Source organism: Schistocerca serialis, chromosome 3 (assembly GCF_023864345.2).
Source record: "Schistocerca serialis cubense isolate TAMUIC-IGC-003099 chromosome 3, iqSchSeri2.2, whole genome shotgun sequence".
NCBI lineage: Eukaryota > Metazoa > Arthropoda > Insecta > Orthoptera > Acrididae > Schistocerca > Schistocerca serialis.
The window spans coordinates 617,092,424-617,112,401 of record NC_064640.1 but is presented as its reverse complement, the minus strand read 5'-3'; the positions used below and the strand labels follow the sequence as shown (position 1 = coordinate 617,112,401).

The following is a 19,978-nucleotide window of genomic DNA, read 5'->3' as shown; positions in this document are numbered from 1 at the left end:
TCTTTTACCTTATGCAACTGACCATCTGCCTTTTTTGGTGTAAAATACACTCCTGGAAATGGAAAAAAGAACACATTGACACCGGTGTGTCAGACCTTGCTCCGGACACTGCGAGAGGGCTGTACAAGCAATGATCACACGCGCGGCACAGCGGACACACCAGGAACCGCGGTGTTGGCCGTCGAATGGCGCTAGCTGCGCAGCATTTGTGCACCGCCGCCGTCAGTGTCAGCCAGTTTGCCGTGGCATACGGAGCTCCATCGCAGTCTTTAACACTGGTAGCATGCCGCGACAGCGTGGACGTGAACCGTATGTGCAGTTGACGGACTTTGAGCGAGGGCGTATAGTGGGCATGCGGGAGGCCGGGTGGACGTACCGCCGAATTGCTCAACACGTGGGGCGTGAGGTCTCCACAGTACATCGATGTTGTCGCCAGTGGTCGGCGGAAGGTGCACGTGCCCGTCGACCTGGGACCGGACCGCAGCGACGCACGGATGTACGCCAAGACCGTAGGATCCTACGCAGTGCCGTAGGGGACCGCACCGCCACTTCCCAGCAAATTAGGGACACTGTTGCTCCTGGGGTATCGGCGAGGACCATTCGCAACCGTCTCCATGAAGCTGGGCTACGGTCCCGCACACCGTTAGGCCGTCTTCCGCTCACGCCCCAACATCGTGCAGCCCGCCTCCAGTGGTGTCGCGACAGGCGTGAATGGAGGGACGAATGGAGACGTGTCGTCTTCAGCGATGAGAGTCGCTTCTGCCTTGGTGCCAATGATGGTCATATGCGTGTTTGGCGCCGTGCAGGTGAGCGCCACAATCAGGAGTGCATACGACCGAGGCACACAGGGCCAACACCCGGCATCATGGTGTGGGGAGCGATCTCCTACACTGGCCGTACACCACTGGTGATCGTCGAGGGGACACTGAATAGTGCACGGTACATCCAAACCGTCATCGAACCCATCGTTCTACCATTCCTAGACCGGCAAGGGAACTTGCTGTTCCAACAGGACAATGCACGTCCGCATGTATCCCGTGCCACCCAACGTGCTCTAGAAGGTGTAAGTCAACTACCCTGGCCAGCAAGATCTCCGGATCTGTTCCCCATTGAGCATGTTTGGGACTGGATGAAGCGTCGTCTCACGCGGTCTGCACGTCCAGCACGAACGCTGGTCCAACTGAGGCTCCAGGTGGAAATGGCATAGCAAGCCGTTCCACAGGACTACATCCAGCATCTCTACGATCGTCTCTATGGGAGAATAGCAGCCTGCATTGCTGCGAAAGGTGGATATACACTGTACTAGTGCCGACATTGTGCATGCTCTGTTGCCTGTGTCTATGTGCCTGTGGTTCTGTCAGTGTGATCATGTGATGTATCTGACCCCAGGAATGTGTCAATAAAGTTTCCCCTTCCTGGGACAATGAATTCACGGTGTTCTTATTTCAATTTCCAGGAGTGTATATTGTGGGAAACATTCATTTTCCATCCAGCTGTGCGTATATTATAATCAATCAACAAATCAGCCTTTTATCTTTTAACTTATGCAACTGCATTTTTATTGGGTGAAACATTAAAAAAAAAAAAATGGTTCAAATGGCTCTGAGCACTATGGGACGTAACTACTGAGGTCATCAGTCCCCTAGAACTTAGAACTACTTAAACCTAACTAACCTAAGGGCATCACACACATCCATGCCCGAGGCAGGATTCGAACCTGCAACCGTAGCGGTCACGCGGTTCCAAACTGACGCGCTTAGAACCGCACGGCCACACCGGCCGGCTGTGAAACATTCAATTTTTCTACCGGCATGTACGCTTTTATAATATGTTCTGAAATTTCCACTATTGTTTGGCTGAAGAGCTGCGAACTATATCCGCTGATAGCCCAACCCACACCAATATGTGGTGAGGGAGAGGAACTAATGAAGGGAAAAAAACGTGGCACAAGCTGAACTTGATAACAGACAAAATACCAGCCTACTAACACCAAAATTACATGGCCAAATGACAGCCTAGAAGGAGCCATACATAGTGATAACGAGTCACACCAAGGCAAAATACCTAACTATGGCGTCGTTTCGGGAGCAGTGAGGAGATGGAGGTCCAGGAAGGATTTCCTGAGATCCTGACAGCCATCTTCAAATTTGCAAACGTTGGACGACATGGCAAGACGCCCATGTAAATCCTGAGTTATGCCCCAGGGCGTCAGGAGCTAACAGTATACACGAAACGAGGAGGGAAAAACCAAAAATTTCACTTCTGACAACAAGTACAATAGCGAAGTGTAGTTTAATATAGCGTAATGTGTTTTAGCATAGAGCAGCCTGCAGTGCAAGAATGAGAGACAGATAGTTATTGGACATGAAGGAATCGAACGAAAAACGCAAACAGATATACACTGTGTAATCAAAAGTATCTGGACACGCCCACAAACATACGTTTTTCATATTAGGTGCATTGTGCACCTGCTCCGTATCAGCGACCTCAGTAGTCCTTAGACATCGTGAGAGAGCGTAACTGAAAAAAATGGTTCTGAGCACCATGGGACTTAACATCTGAGGTCATCAGTTCCCTAGAACTTAGAACTACTTAAACCTAACCCACCTAAGGACATCACACACATCCATGCCCGAGGCAGGATTCGAACCTGCGACCGTAGCGGTCGTGCGGTTCCAGACTGTAGCGCCTAGAACCGCTCGGCCATTTCGGCCGGCAGCGGAACTCACGGACTTCGAACGTGGTCAAGTGATTGGATGTCACTTGTGTCACACGTCCGTACGCGAGATTTCCACACTCCTAAACATCCCTAGGTCCACTGTTTCTGATGTGATAGTGAAGTGCGAACGTGAAGGGACACGAACAGCATAAAAGCGTAAAGGCCGACCTCGTCTGTTGACTGACAGAGACCGCCGACAGGTGGAGAGGGTCTTAATGTGTAATTGGTAGACATCTATCCAGACCATCACACAGGAATTCCAAACTGCATCAGGATCCTCTGCAAGTGTTATGACAGTTAGGCGGGAGGTGAGAAAACTTGGATTTCATGGTCGAGCGGCTGCTCATAAGCCACACATCACGCCGGTAAATGTCAAACGACGCCTCGCTTGGTGCAAGGAGCGTAAACATTGGACGATTGAACGATGGAAAAACATTGTGTGCAGTGACGAATCACGGTATACAATGTGGCGATCCGATGGCAGGATGTGGGTATAGCGAATGGCGGGTGAACGTCATCTGCCAGCGTGTGTAGTGCCAACAGTAAAATTCGGAGGCAGGGGTGTAATTGCGTAGTTGTGTTTTTCATGAAGGGGGCTTGCACCCCTTGTTGTTTCCCGTGGCACTGTCACAGCACAGACCTACATTGATGTTTCAAGCACTTTCTTGCTTCCCACTGCTGAAAAGCAATTCAGGTATGGCGATTGAATCTTTCAACCCGATCGAGCACCTCTTCATAATGCACACTCTCTGGCGGAGTGGTTACACGACAATAACATCCCTGTAATGGACTGGGCTGCACAGAGTCCTGACCGGAATCCTATAGAACACCTTTGGCATGTTTTGTAACGCCGACTTCGTGCCAGGCCTCACCGACCGATATCGATACCTCGCCTCAGTGCAGCACTCCGTGAATAATGGGCTGCCATTCCCCAAGAAACCTTCCAGCACCTCATTGAACGTATGACTGCGAGAGTGGAAGCTGTCATCAAGGCCAACACAATATTGAATTCCATCATTACCGATGGAGGTCGCCACGAACTTGTAAGTCATTTTCAGCCAGGCGTCCGGATACTTTTGTTCACCGTAGCAGCCAAGGAGTCTGCCATTCACCTACACAAATTTAAGTGTCTGAACAAGAAGGAGTAGCTGGCAATAAGCTGCAGTGGTTGGCACCAAATACCTTCCAGCCATTCCCACGGGAGGAAGTCTCATTGAGCTGTCTCTGCAGAAGACAGTGGTCACCTGTGTGTAGCTTCCCCCTCTGGCAGGACGACTCCCAGTATGTGAGTGCTTGTGACACGTGTTGTTGTGTTCGTGTTCAAAAAAATACGTCACCATCGTCAGCACGCTATGATCCCATTTCAAATGTGTATTTGAACAGGAATGCCTATTATCCACAGCTTATACAGAAACCAGACTGCATCTATAAGAGTCGAAGGTTATATTCGTATTAGAGTAGTATTCGAAATTATATTAAATTTCGAATACTACTCTTAACGGGTGAGAAATGTAGTGGAGGTTACAGCTTGTGAAACGAATATATGAACATCTTCCTCACATATTCCACCCACTATACACATCCGTTTGAGCTTTCTACCATGCATCTATGACTATGTTTAAATATATCAGGAAAATATCTTCTCAGAGTTGTAAGTGGTTCCCAAAATAGGCCTGAAATTGTTTTATTATTAACTTCACAAGTATTCACAAGCACTTGCACTTCATTAGAGCGCTAGCCCGCGAAAAGCAAAGGTTCCGAGTTCGAGTCTCGGTCCGGCACATAGCTTTAATCTGCCAGGAAGTTTCAATATGAGCTAACTGATTGCACAGCAATAACAACGCAATGGCTTCTACTCTTCTGTAGGGTCCTCAGGGTTATTATTATTGTTATTATAATTATTGGTAGTGGTAAGACACAGTCTGAAGTATTCCAAGTTCGGCACTACTTGTAACGGTCTCAGAAAGGTTGGGAAGCACTGGTCTATCCTTCACCTTATTCATTCTGTACGTCCAACAAGTAGTAAAGGAAACCGTGGAAAAATTCTGATACGCAATTTAAGTACAGGGTAATAAATAAAACATTTAAGAATTGCCGATGAAAAAGTACAAACTATACAGTACATTGTGTTATGTAAAACTGTTTTGAACAGATTGCATTTGATGCCGTGGCACTATTTAGATTATCACACATCCTGCTCAGCTACTATACACTACAGATTGGAATTCTACCTACTTGTGACACTGCCATCGCTACTGGCGCATGGTCTACACCACAGACTTGCCTTTGCAACATTTCAGACTACTTCCACTATCAGTCTTCTGAGGTGCAAGGGTACCTGTGTCCCTCAGACGCCTGAAGAGTCTGCTGAAGGGCATTCTGCGCTGTGGATGTTTTTCACCGCAGACGGCACGGGCCCGCAGGCTACGTCCATTTGCTAAACCATAGCAATGTATCATACTCGCATTTCACTTGTCGAGTAGTAAGCTTCCATTGCTAACAAGTGGTGGAATAGAGAAAATGTAAATGTGCTACATCATTTGTACGTATAAACAGCGCAATAACAGTAAACACGTAAGTGAATCCGCGTTCGGAAGAACATAAAACACCATGATACGTGCTCACGGTTGGTAATACTGTACAATAAGACACACAAATACGACGAAAACTAACGTAGCCTACAACACGACTCGAACCACACAACTGATTGCAGACCACCTGATGGTATCTAGAGTGCTGTAAGACATCATAATACCCTGCCGATACATTTGACGAAAAGTCTGCGTTTCCGGACCCATGTTTACTGGACGTATTTTTCTTGTTTCTATGCTTACAACCATCTCTCAAAGTATTCGGCACTTTCTTATTGAACGCCCTGTATTTTTCTTCTTCAGCAATGATTGTTATCGAGCGAGGTAGCGCAATGGTTAGCACGCTGGACTCGCATTCCGGAGGATGACGGTTCAAACACGCGTCTGGCCCTCCTGATTTAGGTTTCCCGTGATTTCTCTAAATCGCTTCAGGTAAATGCCGGGATGATTCCTTTGGAAAGGCACGGCTGACTTTCTTCCCCATCCTTACCTAATCCGATAGAACCGATGACTTCGCTGTTTGGTCCCCTCCCCCAAATCGACCAACCAATGATTCTTCACACACAAATATTTCACCAGGCTACTTTTGAGAAGAGAAAGATCCAAGCAAATTTGTCTTTTATTGCTCTGTTTGTGAGGGACATGTCATCGATCATGTTTCTAACTCCGTAAAAGCGCGCCGAAAAATGAACAGAATATAGCTAGCAGTGAGCAGCTCCTGATATACTATAAGTAATATACCGCTCAGCAGCTTAACATAAATGAAATAGCATTCAACAATGATGCGACAAATCTTGAAAGTTCAATGTAACATCATAAAACTCAATATTGTTTACATTGTTACAAACGGAACCGTCTGCCGCGACGGTAACATTTTCAAGAATTAAAATGTGTGGCTGCAAGTTAACTTTAAAATCTGTTACTAGTGTGCTGCTACTCGTTATTTCTGAAGTGTGAGCAGGAGGAAACAGAATATTACAATACCGAAGGAGAAGAGCAGTAAAGCTTATTTGTTTCGACAGTGGATTGACGGAAATCCTACTCTAACAACACATGGAAATATAGTACTGTGCCAAGTTTGTGAAAACACGTAAGGTTTATTTTTGTATTTTCAAAATATTGTGAAAAGCAGTATAATTTTCGAGTTAGTTATTGTTTTTATTTAACTAAATAAACCCACATTATATTTGTACCACTGTTATGGGTGCCCTGCGACAAAAATTTCCAGATTACACAACGTTTACAAAGAACTGGGTGCATATAAAGAGAAATAGGAAAGTGTATTTCTAACAAAACTGAGAAAATTGAAGGAAGGACTGCAGGTTTAAGGTTTCTTCGGGTTGTGAATAAAGTGCTGCAAGGAGAATCTGAAAAACAACGTAATGCTTATTCTGTAACTGACTTAGCCTCTTTTCGGTACTGAACTGACTTCCTGTGAATTAGAGAGATCTTCCTCTTCATATAAAAACATTTTAAGTGACAGAAAGAAATACTTTCTTGCAGAAATCTTTTGAATGCATTTAATTGCTTATTGCAATTAATTCCAAAATAGATTGAGAGAGAGGAAGAGAGAGAGAAAAAAACGGTAATAAATATTAATTTTGTAGATAACTGAGTTGAAGAATAAAGCCGGCCGAAGTGGCCGTGCGGTTAAAGGCGCTGCAGTCTGGAACCGCAAGACCGCTACGGTCGCAGGTTCGAATCCTGCCTCGGGCATGGATGTTTGTGATGTCCTTAGGTTAGTTAGGTTTAACTAGTTCTAAGTTCTAGGGGACTAATGACCTCAGCAGTTGAGTCCCATAGTGCTCAGAGCCATTTTTGAAGAATAAATTTACAGTGTAATTACTTCATAAAGATTAGTAAATGTGAGATAGTTGAAATAATAAATTTTATTTTTATGTATATTTTAAAGTTTTTAGACCATATTTACCAGATTTTTAGATCATAGATGCATGCATATATTCATACGTTATTGTGCAATAAATCCGAGCTCTACTAATAACAGTAAGTAACGCATTTAAATTGAGTTAATGGTGAAAATCATTCTCGCCACAGTAAGTGTCTACTTATCTCTTGTTTCTTTAAATCTTCTCACAGCTATACCACTCCCCACAACAGTCCAGACATGTATTAAATGTGTACCATCTGGTGATGAATCGCTAGGCGATTTGAAACCGGCCATGGTAAATAAAAATTGAAGAATAACAAAAGGCGACTGGTAGCAGTTATTTCTGGAAACCTTGTCGCAGTGTCCCATACCCATAATGCATAAAAGTTTCACTGTACATGTGCATACAGAGTGAGGTGAAACGGTGTTGGCGGATCTCAAGTTGCATTTCAATAGCAGACACCAGTTGGCCATTCAGTCAAGAAGACTGAGCGTTTTCCATAGTTTCCTTAAATCTGTTTTGGTCAATGCCTCCACGATTTCGTCAATCAGCTACTTCCTTGCACGAGCTGAGCTACTGTTCCGTCTCTAATCATCCGACGTCGACGACCAGCTAAACACTAATCATCCTTCCTTCCTTTCACACGGCTATCTTCATCTTGCTGACTATGACCCTCTGAACTCGCAGCTTATTGTGGTGGAATCGGCTGGTCCCGGCGGAGGTTCGATTCCTCCCTCGGGCATGGGTGTGTGTGAATGTCCTTAGGATAATTTAGGTTAAGTAGTGTGTAATCTTAGGGACTGATGACCTTAGCAGTTAAGTCCCACACACATTTTAACATTTTTTTGTGGTGGAATGTTCCTGCTGAGGGTCGACTACTACGTGATGGTTATATTTAAAGTGCAACTGGAAAAATATTAGTTCCAGTTTTGGCCACCAGGTACAAGCCTGGCGCTGTGAATGCAAGAAACAAGTAGAAAAGGTCAAACTCGTGAGAAAAGTATAATGTTGATTTCATTATTAACCGCCACTTACACAGCTTTGTTCAATATGAGCACTGGAGACGTGGACGAGATGCCATACAGGGCCAAATTTGCACCTGGTAACCAAAATTGGAACTGACTTTTTTCAAGCGTAAATCGCTTCCGCAGTAACGCAAGAGCACATCTACCACGTTTCGCTGCTATACAATAATTACAGCCCACACTGGACCTCTGTGAGCAGCTCCACTTTACTTGTAGTCACCTGATATGTCACAGCTGTGTAGGGAAAAATACAGGTTCGAAATATTTCTGCAACCGCACTGTCTAGAGCATTAATGCTGCCATTCCCAGGCATAGTTCGTTAATTTTCTTTCCTGTGTCCTAGAGGGCAGAGTTGCGCGTAGTCAGCAGTGCACAAAAATCAGTAAGTGTGTGCTCTGTCCTATATTACGGACTGGCAACCTTACGAATCGCTGTGATAATCAGCCGGCAGGGAGCTCGTTGCGCGACGCTAAATGAGAAATTTGTGTCTGCGAACCAGGAAATGCGTCCAGTCATCAGTTCTGAGAGACAACCACGCAAAGCACAGTCTAGAAGCCGCCGATAGGCCCTTGAGATAAAGACAAAAGGAGCAAAATCCACCGCTGACTCGTATTTGGAAGTTCGTACGTATCCGGCCGCGGAGGATAGTCTAATTCGTGTAATAAGCTTATGTGTTTGTCCGTAAAATGAATAATTCTATAATTTAATATTCAAAACGGTAAAATTACTCTGATTACACTTTCCATGGTGTCACAGGAATCGTAACAACGTGGATATTCTTAAGATATTTGTAGGACAGAAAGAAGCTTCTTACAGATCTATAAGAAATAAAATGCTTGTGATGTTGAATATAGTGGAACCGAATTACTGAAGGTAGGTAATACAGGGCGTCCTAAGCTCTTAGGGTCAAAATATAGAGATGGTAGAGGACTTTAAGCTAAGTATTTTGAGATAAGGAACTAATGGTAAGAAAAGAGTATGGAATACATAGTACTTTATGATTATATATCGTCTTCTTTTCCTGTCCTTTCTGCCCCCCCCCCCCCTCCACTCCTGGTCCCCTGTGGCGCCATTTGTGTACCCCATCTGTTATTGCAAGTGAAAGTGTGAGGTGAGAATGTTTTCGAAATGTTTGTGAATCGTCTAACTAAGGCAGGATGTGCGTACCACTCCGGCATTCACCTAGTCAGATGTGTAAAACTGCCTAAAAACCATATCCAGGCTGACCAACACACTGGCCCTCGTCGTCAACCCGCCGGGCGGATTGGATCCGGGATCAGCGCGCCTCCCTGAATCCCGGAAGCGGTGTGCTACCGAGCGCGACTGTCCAGTCTCGTCTTTATAGTTATATATCACATTACAGAAACAAGTTAAACTCGGAGCATCTGTTCAAAGTGACTACCGCCACTCTAAAATCACGCATTAAAAAGAAGCTTAAAATTTTATCGCACTTTTTCGAATATCCCTGTTGCCTGTTGCATAATGAGACAAGCAGACAGGAGCATACCATCAAGTTCCTATTCAGTTTCATACGCCACTAGGTTCGTGTAACCACAAACGAAAGAGTCTGTAAGAGCAAGACGTAGCTATCGCACTAACCATGGAACAGGACTTCCCTTTCCAATTCGGCGACGTGGGTATCTGTTGATCAGGTGCTTACGTTAATATCGAACTGGGCTGGCGAACAGTGATGATGAAACCGAATACTGTAGCGAACAACGAGAGGTACAATTTGGCTCTTAGTGGGATACTACATCTCGAGGTTCTGTGATCAGTGTCACCAAGAAATATGAGGGCGCGCTGAAAATTAATAGGCTACCACGGAATTTTTTATGTGAAAAATCTTAAAGGTTTTTAAATAAAACAAACTTTATTAACATTTTTCACCTTTATTTTTCACGTCTAACATAGTCACCCTGGTGACGAACACATTTCTCCGAACGAGAGATCAATTTGTTGACACCGTCGCTGTACAACGTTTTACTTTTTTGCGGACCACAACCCCACCTCTGCTTGCACCGCTTCGTCACTATCAAAGTGAAGTCCGCGAAATTGTTCTTTAAGTTTTGGAACCAGATGAAAATCGGATGGGGCCAAGTCGGGACTGTATGGAGGATGATTGATAACAGTGAACCCAAGGCATCGGGTTATTGCAGATGTCGCAGAGCTCCTGTATGGTCTGGTATTGTCATGCTGAAGGAGAGGGTGCTCCATTTGTGAACGAAATCGAAACTCGATTACCTCACGCTGTTCTTCACGCACCGACGTGGTTACGTCACACACCGCCATCATACAAGATAAAATTCGGAGGCTTCTAAAGGCAGAGGGATGAAATACGTAGACATGAAGAATAAAGATGTAGAACGTTAATAACGTTTCCTTTATTTTAAAAGATTTAAGAGTTTTCACATAAAAAATTCGGATTACTTTTCAGCACGCCCTAGTGCCAAGGAAAGGTTTGAACTTTGTACCAAAGCCCAGACATTTGCCAGTTGTTGATTTTATGAGTTCAGTCGAACAGGCTGTTTTTAAACTGCATCCGGCGCTACTGTGGAGGCCAGGAGCGAAGCATGCTGTCTATTGACGAGGGCACTGTCACCTAAGAGTAATATTACAGTAAGTGAGTGATCTAATGGCTCCGAGCCCTACGGGACTAAACATGTTAGGTCATCAGTCCCCTAGAACTTAGAACTACTTAAACCTAACTAACCTAAGGACGTTACACACATCCATGCCCGAGGCAGGATTCGAACCTGTGACCGTAGCGGTGGCGCGGTTCCAGACAGAAGCGCCTAGAACCGCTCGGCCACACCGGCCGGCAAGAAATCCTCAGTTTGGTAATGAAGGTAAATGTGTGTGTGTGAGGGAGGGGTGGGGGGAGGTGAGCAAAAACTGTAGAGAGAGATCTGCTTTGATTTCTCTCAGGGTGGGTCCTGATATTGTTATCTTACCCACGGACAAGGGCAATGCTACGGTTGTGTTGGAAGAGCGGGGTTATGTACATAAGATTCAGTGTTTGCTATCTGATACAGCATATCGCAGACTCACAATCAGTGCGACCTGACGAAAACGGTCGAGAGGAAGACTAACACTCTCCCAAAAATAAGTCTCTGCCGCAGTATGCTACGAAGAGTCTTAATTCTTACTGTGCTGCCCTCCTTGATTATAATATACCACAGAAAGTAGCACTGTTTTCCAAAACGCGCGAACATTAGATGCTCAGCTCATGCACTTCACATGAGACATACAGTATGTGATCTAAAGTATCCAGACAACTCCCAAAAACATACGTTTTTCATATTAGGTGCATTGTGCTGCCACCTACTGCCGGGTACTCCATATCAGCGACCTCAGTAGTTATTAGACATCATGAGAGAGCAGAATGGGGCGCTCCGCGGAACTCACGGACTTCGAACGTGGCCAGGTGATTGGGTGTTGCTTCTGTCATACGTCCGTACGCGAGATTTCCACACTCCTAAACATCCCTAGGTCCACTGTTTCCAACGTGTTAGTGAAGTGGAAATGTGAAGGGGCACGTACAGCAAAGAAGCGTACAGGCCGACGGCGTCTGTTGACTGACAGAGACCACCGACGGTTGAAGATGGTCTTAATGTGTAATAGGCAGACATCTGTCCAGACCATCATACAGAAATTCCAAACTGCATCAGGATCCATTGCAAGTACTATGACAGAAAGGGGGGAGGTGAGAAAACTTGGATTTTATGGTCGAGCGGCTGCGCATAAGCCACACATCACGCCGGTAAATGCCAAATGACGCCTCGCTTGGTGTAAGGACAGTAAAAATTGGACGATTGAACAGTGGAAAAACGTTGTGTGGAGTGACGAATCACGGTACACTATGTGGCGATCCGATGGCAGGGTGTGGGTATGGCGAAAGCCCGATGAACGTCATCTCCCAACGTGTGTAGTGCCAATAGTAAATTTCGGAGGCGGGGGTGTTATGGTGTGGTCGTGTTTTTCATGGAGGGAACTTGCGCCCCTTGTCGTTCTGCGTGGCACTATCACAGCACAGGCCTACATTGATGTTTTAAGCACCTTCTTGCTTCCCACTGCTGAAGAGCAAGTCGGGGATGGCGATTGCTTCTTTCAACACGATCGAGCACCTCTTCATGATGCACGGTCTGTGGCGGATTGGTTACACGACAATAACATCCCTGTAATGGACTGGCCTGCACAGAGTCCTGTCCTGAATCCTACAGAACACCTGTGGGATGTTTTGGAACGCCGACGTCGTGCCAGGCCTCACCGATCGACATCGATACCTCTCCTCATTGCAACACTCCGTAAAGAATGGGCTGCCATTCCCCAAGAAACCTTCCAGCATCTGATTGAACGTATGCTTGCGAAAGTGGAAGCTGTCATCAAGGCTAAGGGTGGACCAACACCATGTTGAATTCTAGCCCTACCGATGGAGGGCGCCACGAACTTGTAGGTCATTTTCAGCCAGGTGTCCGGATACTTTTGATCACATAGAGCATTAAGGAGGCACCCAGGTGCAGCTGGTGTTACTGGATTCAATTATGCACTGATGCCTATTAACGATAGTGTATTCGTGCAGGGACTGTAGATACATTTGTAGCTTGTTTGATAACTTTTTCGTAGATCGAACGTAACACGTACCCTGTATGAAGAGTCATCCTCAGACTTGCAACAAATATTTTGCTGTTATTCGGCTATTCGGATACTTCTATTCTATTCGGCCGAATATCGAATATCTAGGTACTATTTGGGTGAATAACGAATACTTAAGTAAGATGTTTTGTTGTAGTCAGACAATTGGTACAATGAAAATACTGATTTATTTTATAATAATGTACTTTTCTTGTAATCATTAAAGTAGTCATAGGTACATGATGAACATCCGTATTATAAAATTTAACAAAACACTAGGTATCAAAGAAAATAACTTTATGTATTCTGCGGACTAAACACGCAGATCGGTAACAACCGAGCGGGTTGGACGGCGCGGTGTGGGAGGGAGGTAAGTACATTGGAAGAAACGAGCGAGAAACAAACACGTCGATAGAAGATTTACCGCCACGTGTCGGCCGAATACTTTTGCCTAATATTCAGTTATTCTGTCAGAAAGCCCGTAGAATATTCGGTATTCGGCATGTGGCCGAATATACTATTTGTTGCAAGTCTGACAGACACCTAAATAATTTCAGGTGTATCCAGTGTAAGACTAACAGAGTGAATATTTGCTTTAATGTTACATATTAATGATCTAAAAGATAGTTTTAGTGGCTACTTCGGCAACGATAAAAGTTACCACTTTATTTGTGGCTCGGTGAGTAAAGGTCAGACTTCAAAGATTCAGGGTTCAATACTCAGTCAACCCTAGAATTCTTTTTGTGTTACTCATTGCTCTGTTCATCTCTTGCAATGATTTATAGATTTGAAAAGCGGCATTGCACCTTGGTTAGGAGCGCACGTTGAGCTGTAGGTCCTCCTATGGCTGGATAGGGAAGTCTAGTGGTCGGAGGAAGACAAAGCGTACCACGTGCAGCAAACCGCTATGATGTTCAAACCCACCTTCGGATTGAGGGCAGCGTTAGTTTCCGAGTATAGATGTGGATCTCTCTAGTAATTGTGGATGGACCTCAAAAGGTGTTGCTAATGTTACTGAAATGTTCTTCAAGAAGTGTAATAATTGTGGAAGGAAATGGACTCAGCATAGCTGTTCGCTGGAAAGACGAATGGAGCAAATAGTCCTCCGCTTTTCATAATATCATAATATGTCTTGACTCACCGCTACTCCACCCGGACTCGACAAGCCTCCCAAAATTTGGTCTACCTAAAATAGAATACGAACGAGCTGTGGAAGATCTGCTGAATGGTTGTGTATGTGGGAAAAAATAACTTCTCCAATGCGCGATTGTGGAGCTGCTAGGCAAATCATATAACATATAGTTTAAGACTGCCTCCTGACAGCCTTTACTGATGACCGTTCCGAATTTCAGCTTGCTTCCGGAAAGGCGGTAAAATTTATCAGCAATTTGGTTATTCGGTCGTAGTTGTGTTCCCGTATACTTAGTGGTTTTATGTATTTTTGTATATATTCTTTTATTCTTTTTCTGTGATCTGTAGATTTTGAATGCAAACTTAATGGTTGTATTGTAGACTATTTAAATGTAGTAATTCGTGCGATGTACTATGCCATACGCTAGATAAATATATAAACATTAACATATAGTAAGGTGTAAGTGGAAAATTTCTGAAATACATAAAACGAAATACTGTATTAATGTACAGTATGCATGGATGCGTATTATTAACAGTGGTTGCTAAATGCACAATAACTTGTTTTAAATAGCAGAGCAATTGCCTAAATCTCAGGTTATGAAAAGTGAAGATTGTCATGTGCATGTTTGATTCGTAAAATCAACCCATTTACACTGAAAGATAGCGCCGCAGCTTGTCGACAGAATATAACGGGTAAGGCATACTAACATAAACCGAATCCGTTTGCCGATGGAAGCAGACTACACTACTATGAACAGCGTGCCGCAGGATGAACAAATGGTACAGATAACAACGCTTATGGTATATTAATATTGACTTAATCCACTTGATGATGAAGTTATACTTTACTGAAACGTCTAGTGTAATTGTAAAACAAAACTGACTGTGATATTAGTAATAAAATCTTGTCATTAGTGGACTAAGAACCGCAGCTTGTATTTTATTGAAATGACAACGACCATCAATAGGTGTACGGATTTTATTTTGTTAAACTATCTTCTATTCAGAGTGTTTACTGTTTATTCCCTGATGGTTTGCATTAATAAAAGACATTTCGTACGGATACTGCAAATTTGGGTTAAAGTGCACTCTTTCGTGTCTAGTGTAGGCGACATAAATTACTGCGATGGAAGTATCCTACAAAAGCACCGGGCGATTTTGCAATATGCTCGTCAAGCAGGGACCCTTACGACGTAAGATAAATGTAAAAGACAGAGAAGATGCGAAGACGTCCAGTCAGCGCGACAGCGTTACTGAGATCATTACGACGCCAGTGGCACACACTACGAAACAAAAGACGTTTAACGTTAACACTTCGAGAGTGTAAAATTCGAATAGACTCGGGAAAGCCGGCTGCTGTGACCGAGTGGTTCTAGGCGTTTCAGTCCGGAACCACGCGGCTGCTACGGTCGCAGGTTCGAATCCTGCCTCGGGCAAGGATGTGTATGACATCCTTAGGTTAGTTAGGTTTAAGTAGTTCTAAGTCTAGGGGACTGATGACCTCAGATGTTAAGTCCCATAGTGCTTAGAGCCATTTGAATTTTGAAGACTCGGGAAACATACTGCTTCCTGGAGGATATATCTAGCGAAATGAGTATGACCCTAGTATCAGAGAAATTCGAGATATTACTGAATCTGATGACCAGTCGAACCCTCCGCGCACCATTCGCAAATGAAATAGGAAAGGTGGAGAAATGACGTTAGTGGCACGAGAACTATTCGCGCTACACACAATAAGGCGGTTTGTGCAGTATAGATGTAGATGCAAAAGCAGGTCTACATCTTCATGGCTACTCTGCAATTCACAGTTAAGTGCCTGGCAGTGGGATCATCGAACCACTTTCACACTATTTCTCTACTGTTCCGTTCTCGAACATCGCGCAGGAAAAACGAACACTTAAATCTTTCCGTGCGAGCTCTGATTTCTCTTATTTTATTACGATGACCATTTCTGCCAACGTAGGTGCGCATCAACAAAATATTTTCGCGTGCGGAGGAAAAAGCTGGTGACTGAAATTTCGTGAAAAGATCTCGCCGCAACAGAAAACGCCTTTGCTTTTATGATTGCCACCCCAACTCGCGCATCGTATCCATGACACTCTCCCCCCGATTTCACGATAATACAAAACGAGCTGCCCTTCTTTGAAATTTTTACAATGTCCTCCGTCAGTCCTATTTGGTAAAAACCCTATAAAAATGGCTCTAAGCACTATGGGACTTAACATCTGAGGTCATCAGTCCCATAGACTTATAACAACTTCAACCTAACTAACCTAAGGACATCACAAACACCCATGCCCAAGGCAGGATTCGAACCTGCGACAGTAGCAGCAGCGCAGTTCCGAACTGAAGCGCCTAGAACCGCACGTTCATTCGTTCACCTTCCCCACATCATTATCTATGTGATCGTTAGTTTCAGTTTTCGTAATTCTTATCCCTATATATTTAGTTGAATTGACAGCCTTTAGATTTGTGTGATTTATCGTGTAACCGAAATTTCGCGGATTCCTTTTGGGTAGTTGCTAGCATGACCTCGCACCTTTCATTATTTAGGGTCATTTGCTACTTTTCGTACCATACAGATATCTCGTCTCAATCATTCCTTAAATCGTTTCGATCTTCTTGTGACTTCACTGTGCGTTAGGTGTCAGCATCATCTGCAAATAGTCCAAAATGGCTGCTCAGATTGTCTCCTAAATCAGTTATATAGACTAAGAATACCAGAATCACTGTCAACGATGTACAGATATTTTCATTAAGTTTTGCTGACGATCAAGCTATTATAGCACAAGATGATTATGACCTTGAGTACATGATACGACGTTTACATCAGTAATACAACAAATACGGATTACAAATGAGTTTAACAAAAACAGAGTATCTGGTGGTGAATAGTGATGCTAAATTTGAAGTACACATCAATGACAAAGCAGTTATGAGACAGGTAGGGAAATTTAAATATCTCGCGGCACATATTGATAAAAATGGATTGGGCCATACAGGAGTAAAATATAGAATACAGCATAGCAGAAAAGTGTTAGGGTGTATGAATTCTTTTTGGGGGGTGAGAATATTTCCAACAGCAATAAGAAAAGAGGTGGTAGGATAATAGTTGAATCAGTGCTATGCTATGGATCAGAACTATGGATCTAAAATGCGGATCTCAAAAGAAGACTAACAGCTGTGGAAATGGTTTATTTGCGTAGGAGTGCGAGAATATCATGAATCGAAAGAAAAACTAATGAGGGAGTAAGAATTAGAATGAAGTCAAATGATACAGTGATAGATAGAATTGAAAGAAAATCATTAAAATGTTACGGACATATGATGAGAATGGACAAGGAAGATGCGCCGGATAAAGAGGCTTGGCGGCGGATAACAGGAATACAACAAGATGTTGTTACTAATTAATCTTTGTAATGATTAATCCTGTAATAATAATAAGAAGAAGAATACTAGGGGTCCTGTAACCCTTTCTTGGGGAACGTCATGTATTACTAATATGTTACTCGACGGCTTTTTGTTAGTTACTACGAACTATGGCCTTTCTGGCATGACATCACAATGAGGTCGCACAACTGAGACGATACGCCCTAGGCATGACGTTTGATTGGGAGCCACTTGTGGTCCGGCCGTGTCAGACATTTTCTCCGCTCCAGGACTGGGTGTCGTACTGTCCTTGTCTTCGTATCGATCGTCATAACTGTCACTAGAATCATCTGCATGGCATCACACGACAAGTCTAAGCCTATGTAACTTCGTACCAGGATACGGCTTGACCCTAATGAATATTCTGAATCTTCGAAACACACTGGCGTGTCGTCTTTTCACTGCTGAGACGGCTGTATAGGCACGTGCCGAAAACCAGTACATAAAGAACAGCCGCTTATGAGGAATGGTATTCTGCAAATTTAGAAATATGGGACCAATTTGAGATCTCCTGTCGATAGCACTCATTATTTCATGAGAATAAAATGAGCTAGTTGTGTTGCACAAGAACGATATTCTCTGAATCCGAGCTATGTTCAAGGTAATTGATGATCTTCGAACACAGTACATGTTCCAAAATTCTGCTGGAAATCGACCTCAGTGATATGTGTCTGTGATATCTCCTATTTCCTTTCTTGAGTATTAGTGTGACCTGTGCAGCTTTCCAGTCTTCAGATGCGAATCTTTCATCCAGTGAGCGGTTGTACGTGCTTTCCAAGGATGAGGCTGTTGTATCAGCATACTCAGAATGGAATCTAATTGGTATATGATCTGGACCGATTACTTGCTTTTATTAAGTGATTTAAATTGCTTCGCTATACCGAGGATATCTGCTTCTAAGTTACTCATGTTGGCAGCAGATCTTGATTCGAATTCTGGAATACTTATTTTGGATTCTCTGGTGAAAGAATTTCGGAAAATCGTATTTAGTAACTCCGCTGTAGTGGCACTGTCACCATAAAATTAGCATCGTTGTCGTGCAGTGAAGGTGTTGATTATGTCTTGCCGCTGGTTTACTTCACATACGACCAGAATCTCTTCGGATTTTCTGCCATATTTCGAGACAGAGTTTCGTTGTGGAATCTATTAGAAGCATTTCACATTGAAATGAGCGCTAAATTTCGAGCTTCTGTGAACCTTCGCCAACTTGGGGATTTAAATACCGCATTTTTTTTTCTCCTACGACAGTGTTCAGACCTGTTATATGTACCATGGGGGTCAGTTCCGTCTCTTATTAATGTTTTTGGTGTAAATATCTCAATTGCTGCCGACACTGTTTCTTTGAATTTGAGCCACAACAGGTCTACGCTTACAGCTAGTTCGGAAGGAATAGAAACTCTTAGGAAGGCGTCGAGCGAATTTTTATCGCTTTTTTAAATACATACATTTTGCGTTTATTTTTGGTGGTTTTGCACGTTACAGTATTCAGTCTCGCTAGAACGCCTTTGTGGTCACTAATCCCCGTTTCCGACATGATGCTCACCATTTTCTCAGGATTATTTGTTGCTAAAAGATCAATATGCTTTCGCAACCATTTATACTTCTAGTGGGCTCCTGAATAATTGCTCAAAATAATTTTCGGTGGCAGCATTTAGTACAGTTTCGAACGTAAGTGACATTCTTAAGTTACCAGAGTCGTCTTGACACAACATTTACTACTTGAAATTTTCAGGGGTTGCTTCAAGGCGACTCTGTTATTCGGCTGACGATTCGAGATTTCACCTGTGAAATTCGTCGAGACAGACGTAATTCTTATACAAATTTGACACGGTCTTCAATCACTACTCGCAGTAAAAACCACGGCTGCTATATTACGATCCTATATCACAAAACCGACGTTGTCGTACGGTTACGAATGTTAGACACTGACTAAAAGAGAGATGCAGATATAAAATTTTTGAAAGCTGCTGCTGGCTACAGCTGTCAGAGAGGTGAAGAGGGTATAAGTGAAAGTATCGGGAAAGAAGTGAAGATATTTTCTCTGATGAAGGAACAGTCGAGCGTAGGAACAAATGGAAAGAGCGTAACACAAAAAAGCAGAAAGTCACTGCTAAGGTATAAGCCGAAATCTACCTGTAGAAGAAGCCCTCGAAGCGGTCGAGCAGCCGCACGGAGTCGGTGCGCTGCTGGAAGGCTCGCGACATGGAGGGCGGCGGCGGCGTCGGAGGCGGCGGCGTCGCGGCGGCCAGCGTGGCCGGCAGCTGAGCCTCCGACAGGTCGCCGTCGTCCTCCGGCTCTGCCAGCGGCGCGCGTCCGGCCTCCATGTCAGCGAAGCGATACGTCGCGCTGCCGGCTTCGCAATGCCGGCCGGGAGTCGCCGCTTTGTCCCAGCTGCGCGCCTCGGCCGCCAGGCGCCGCCACCGTTGCTGCCAGACGCAGAAGCCAGCCGCCCACACCCGCACGGCTCTCGCTGCGGAGGCGCGCCTTCCCACTACTTTACAGGGCTCCAGCGGTAGCAACGTCAGTCAAAAGCTCTTTGAGACGTGACTCCCGGCTCAA

At 44.2% G+C, this 19,978-nt stretch overlaps 1 protein-coding gene across 1 annotated transcript in view; it reads right to left on the bottom strand.

Annotated features, from left to right (window-relative positions):
* Positions 1 to 19,743, bottom strand: part of LOC126471053 (patched domain-containing protein 3-like) — a 630,102-nt gene extending 610,359 nt beyond the window's left edge. Inside the window, exon 1 of the mRNA XM_050099121.1 lies at positions 19,553 to 19,743. Coding sequence (XP_049955078.1) covers positions 19,553 to 19,743 — 191 coding nt within the window. The remainder of the gene's footprint in view (positions 1 to 19,552) is intronic.
* Positions 19,744 to 19,978: the final 235 nt, after the last annotated feature.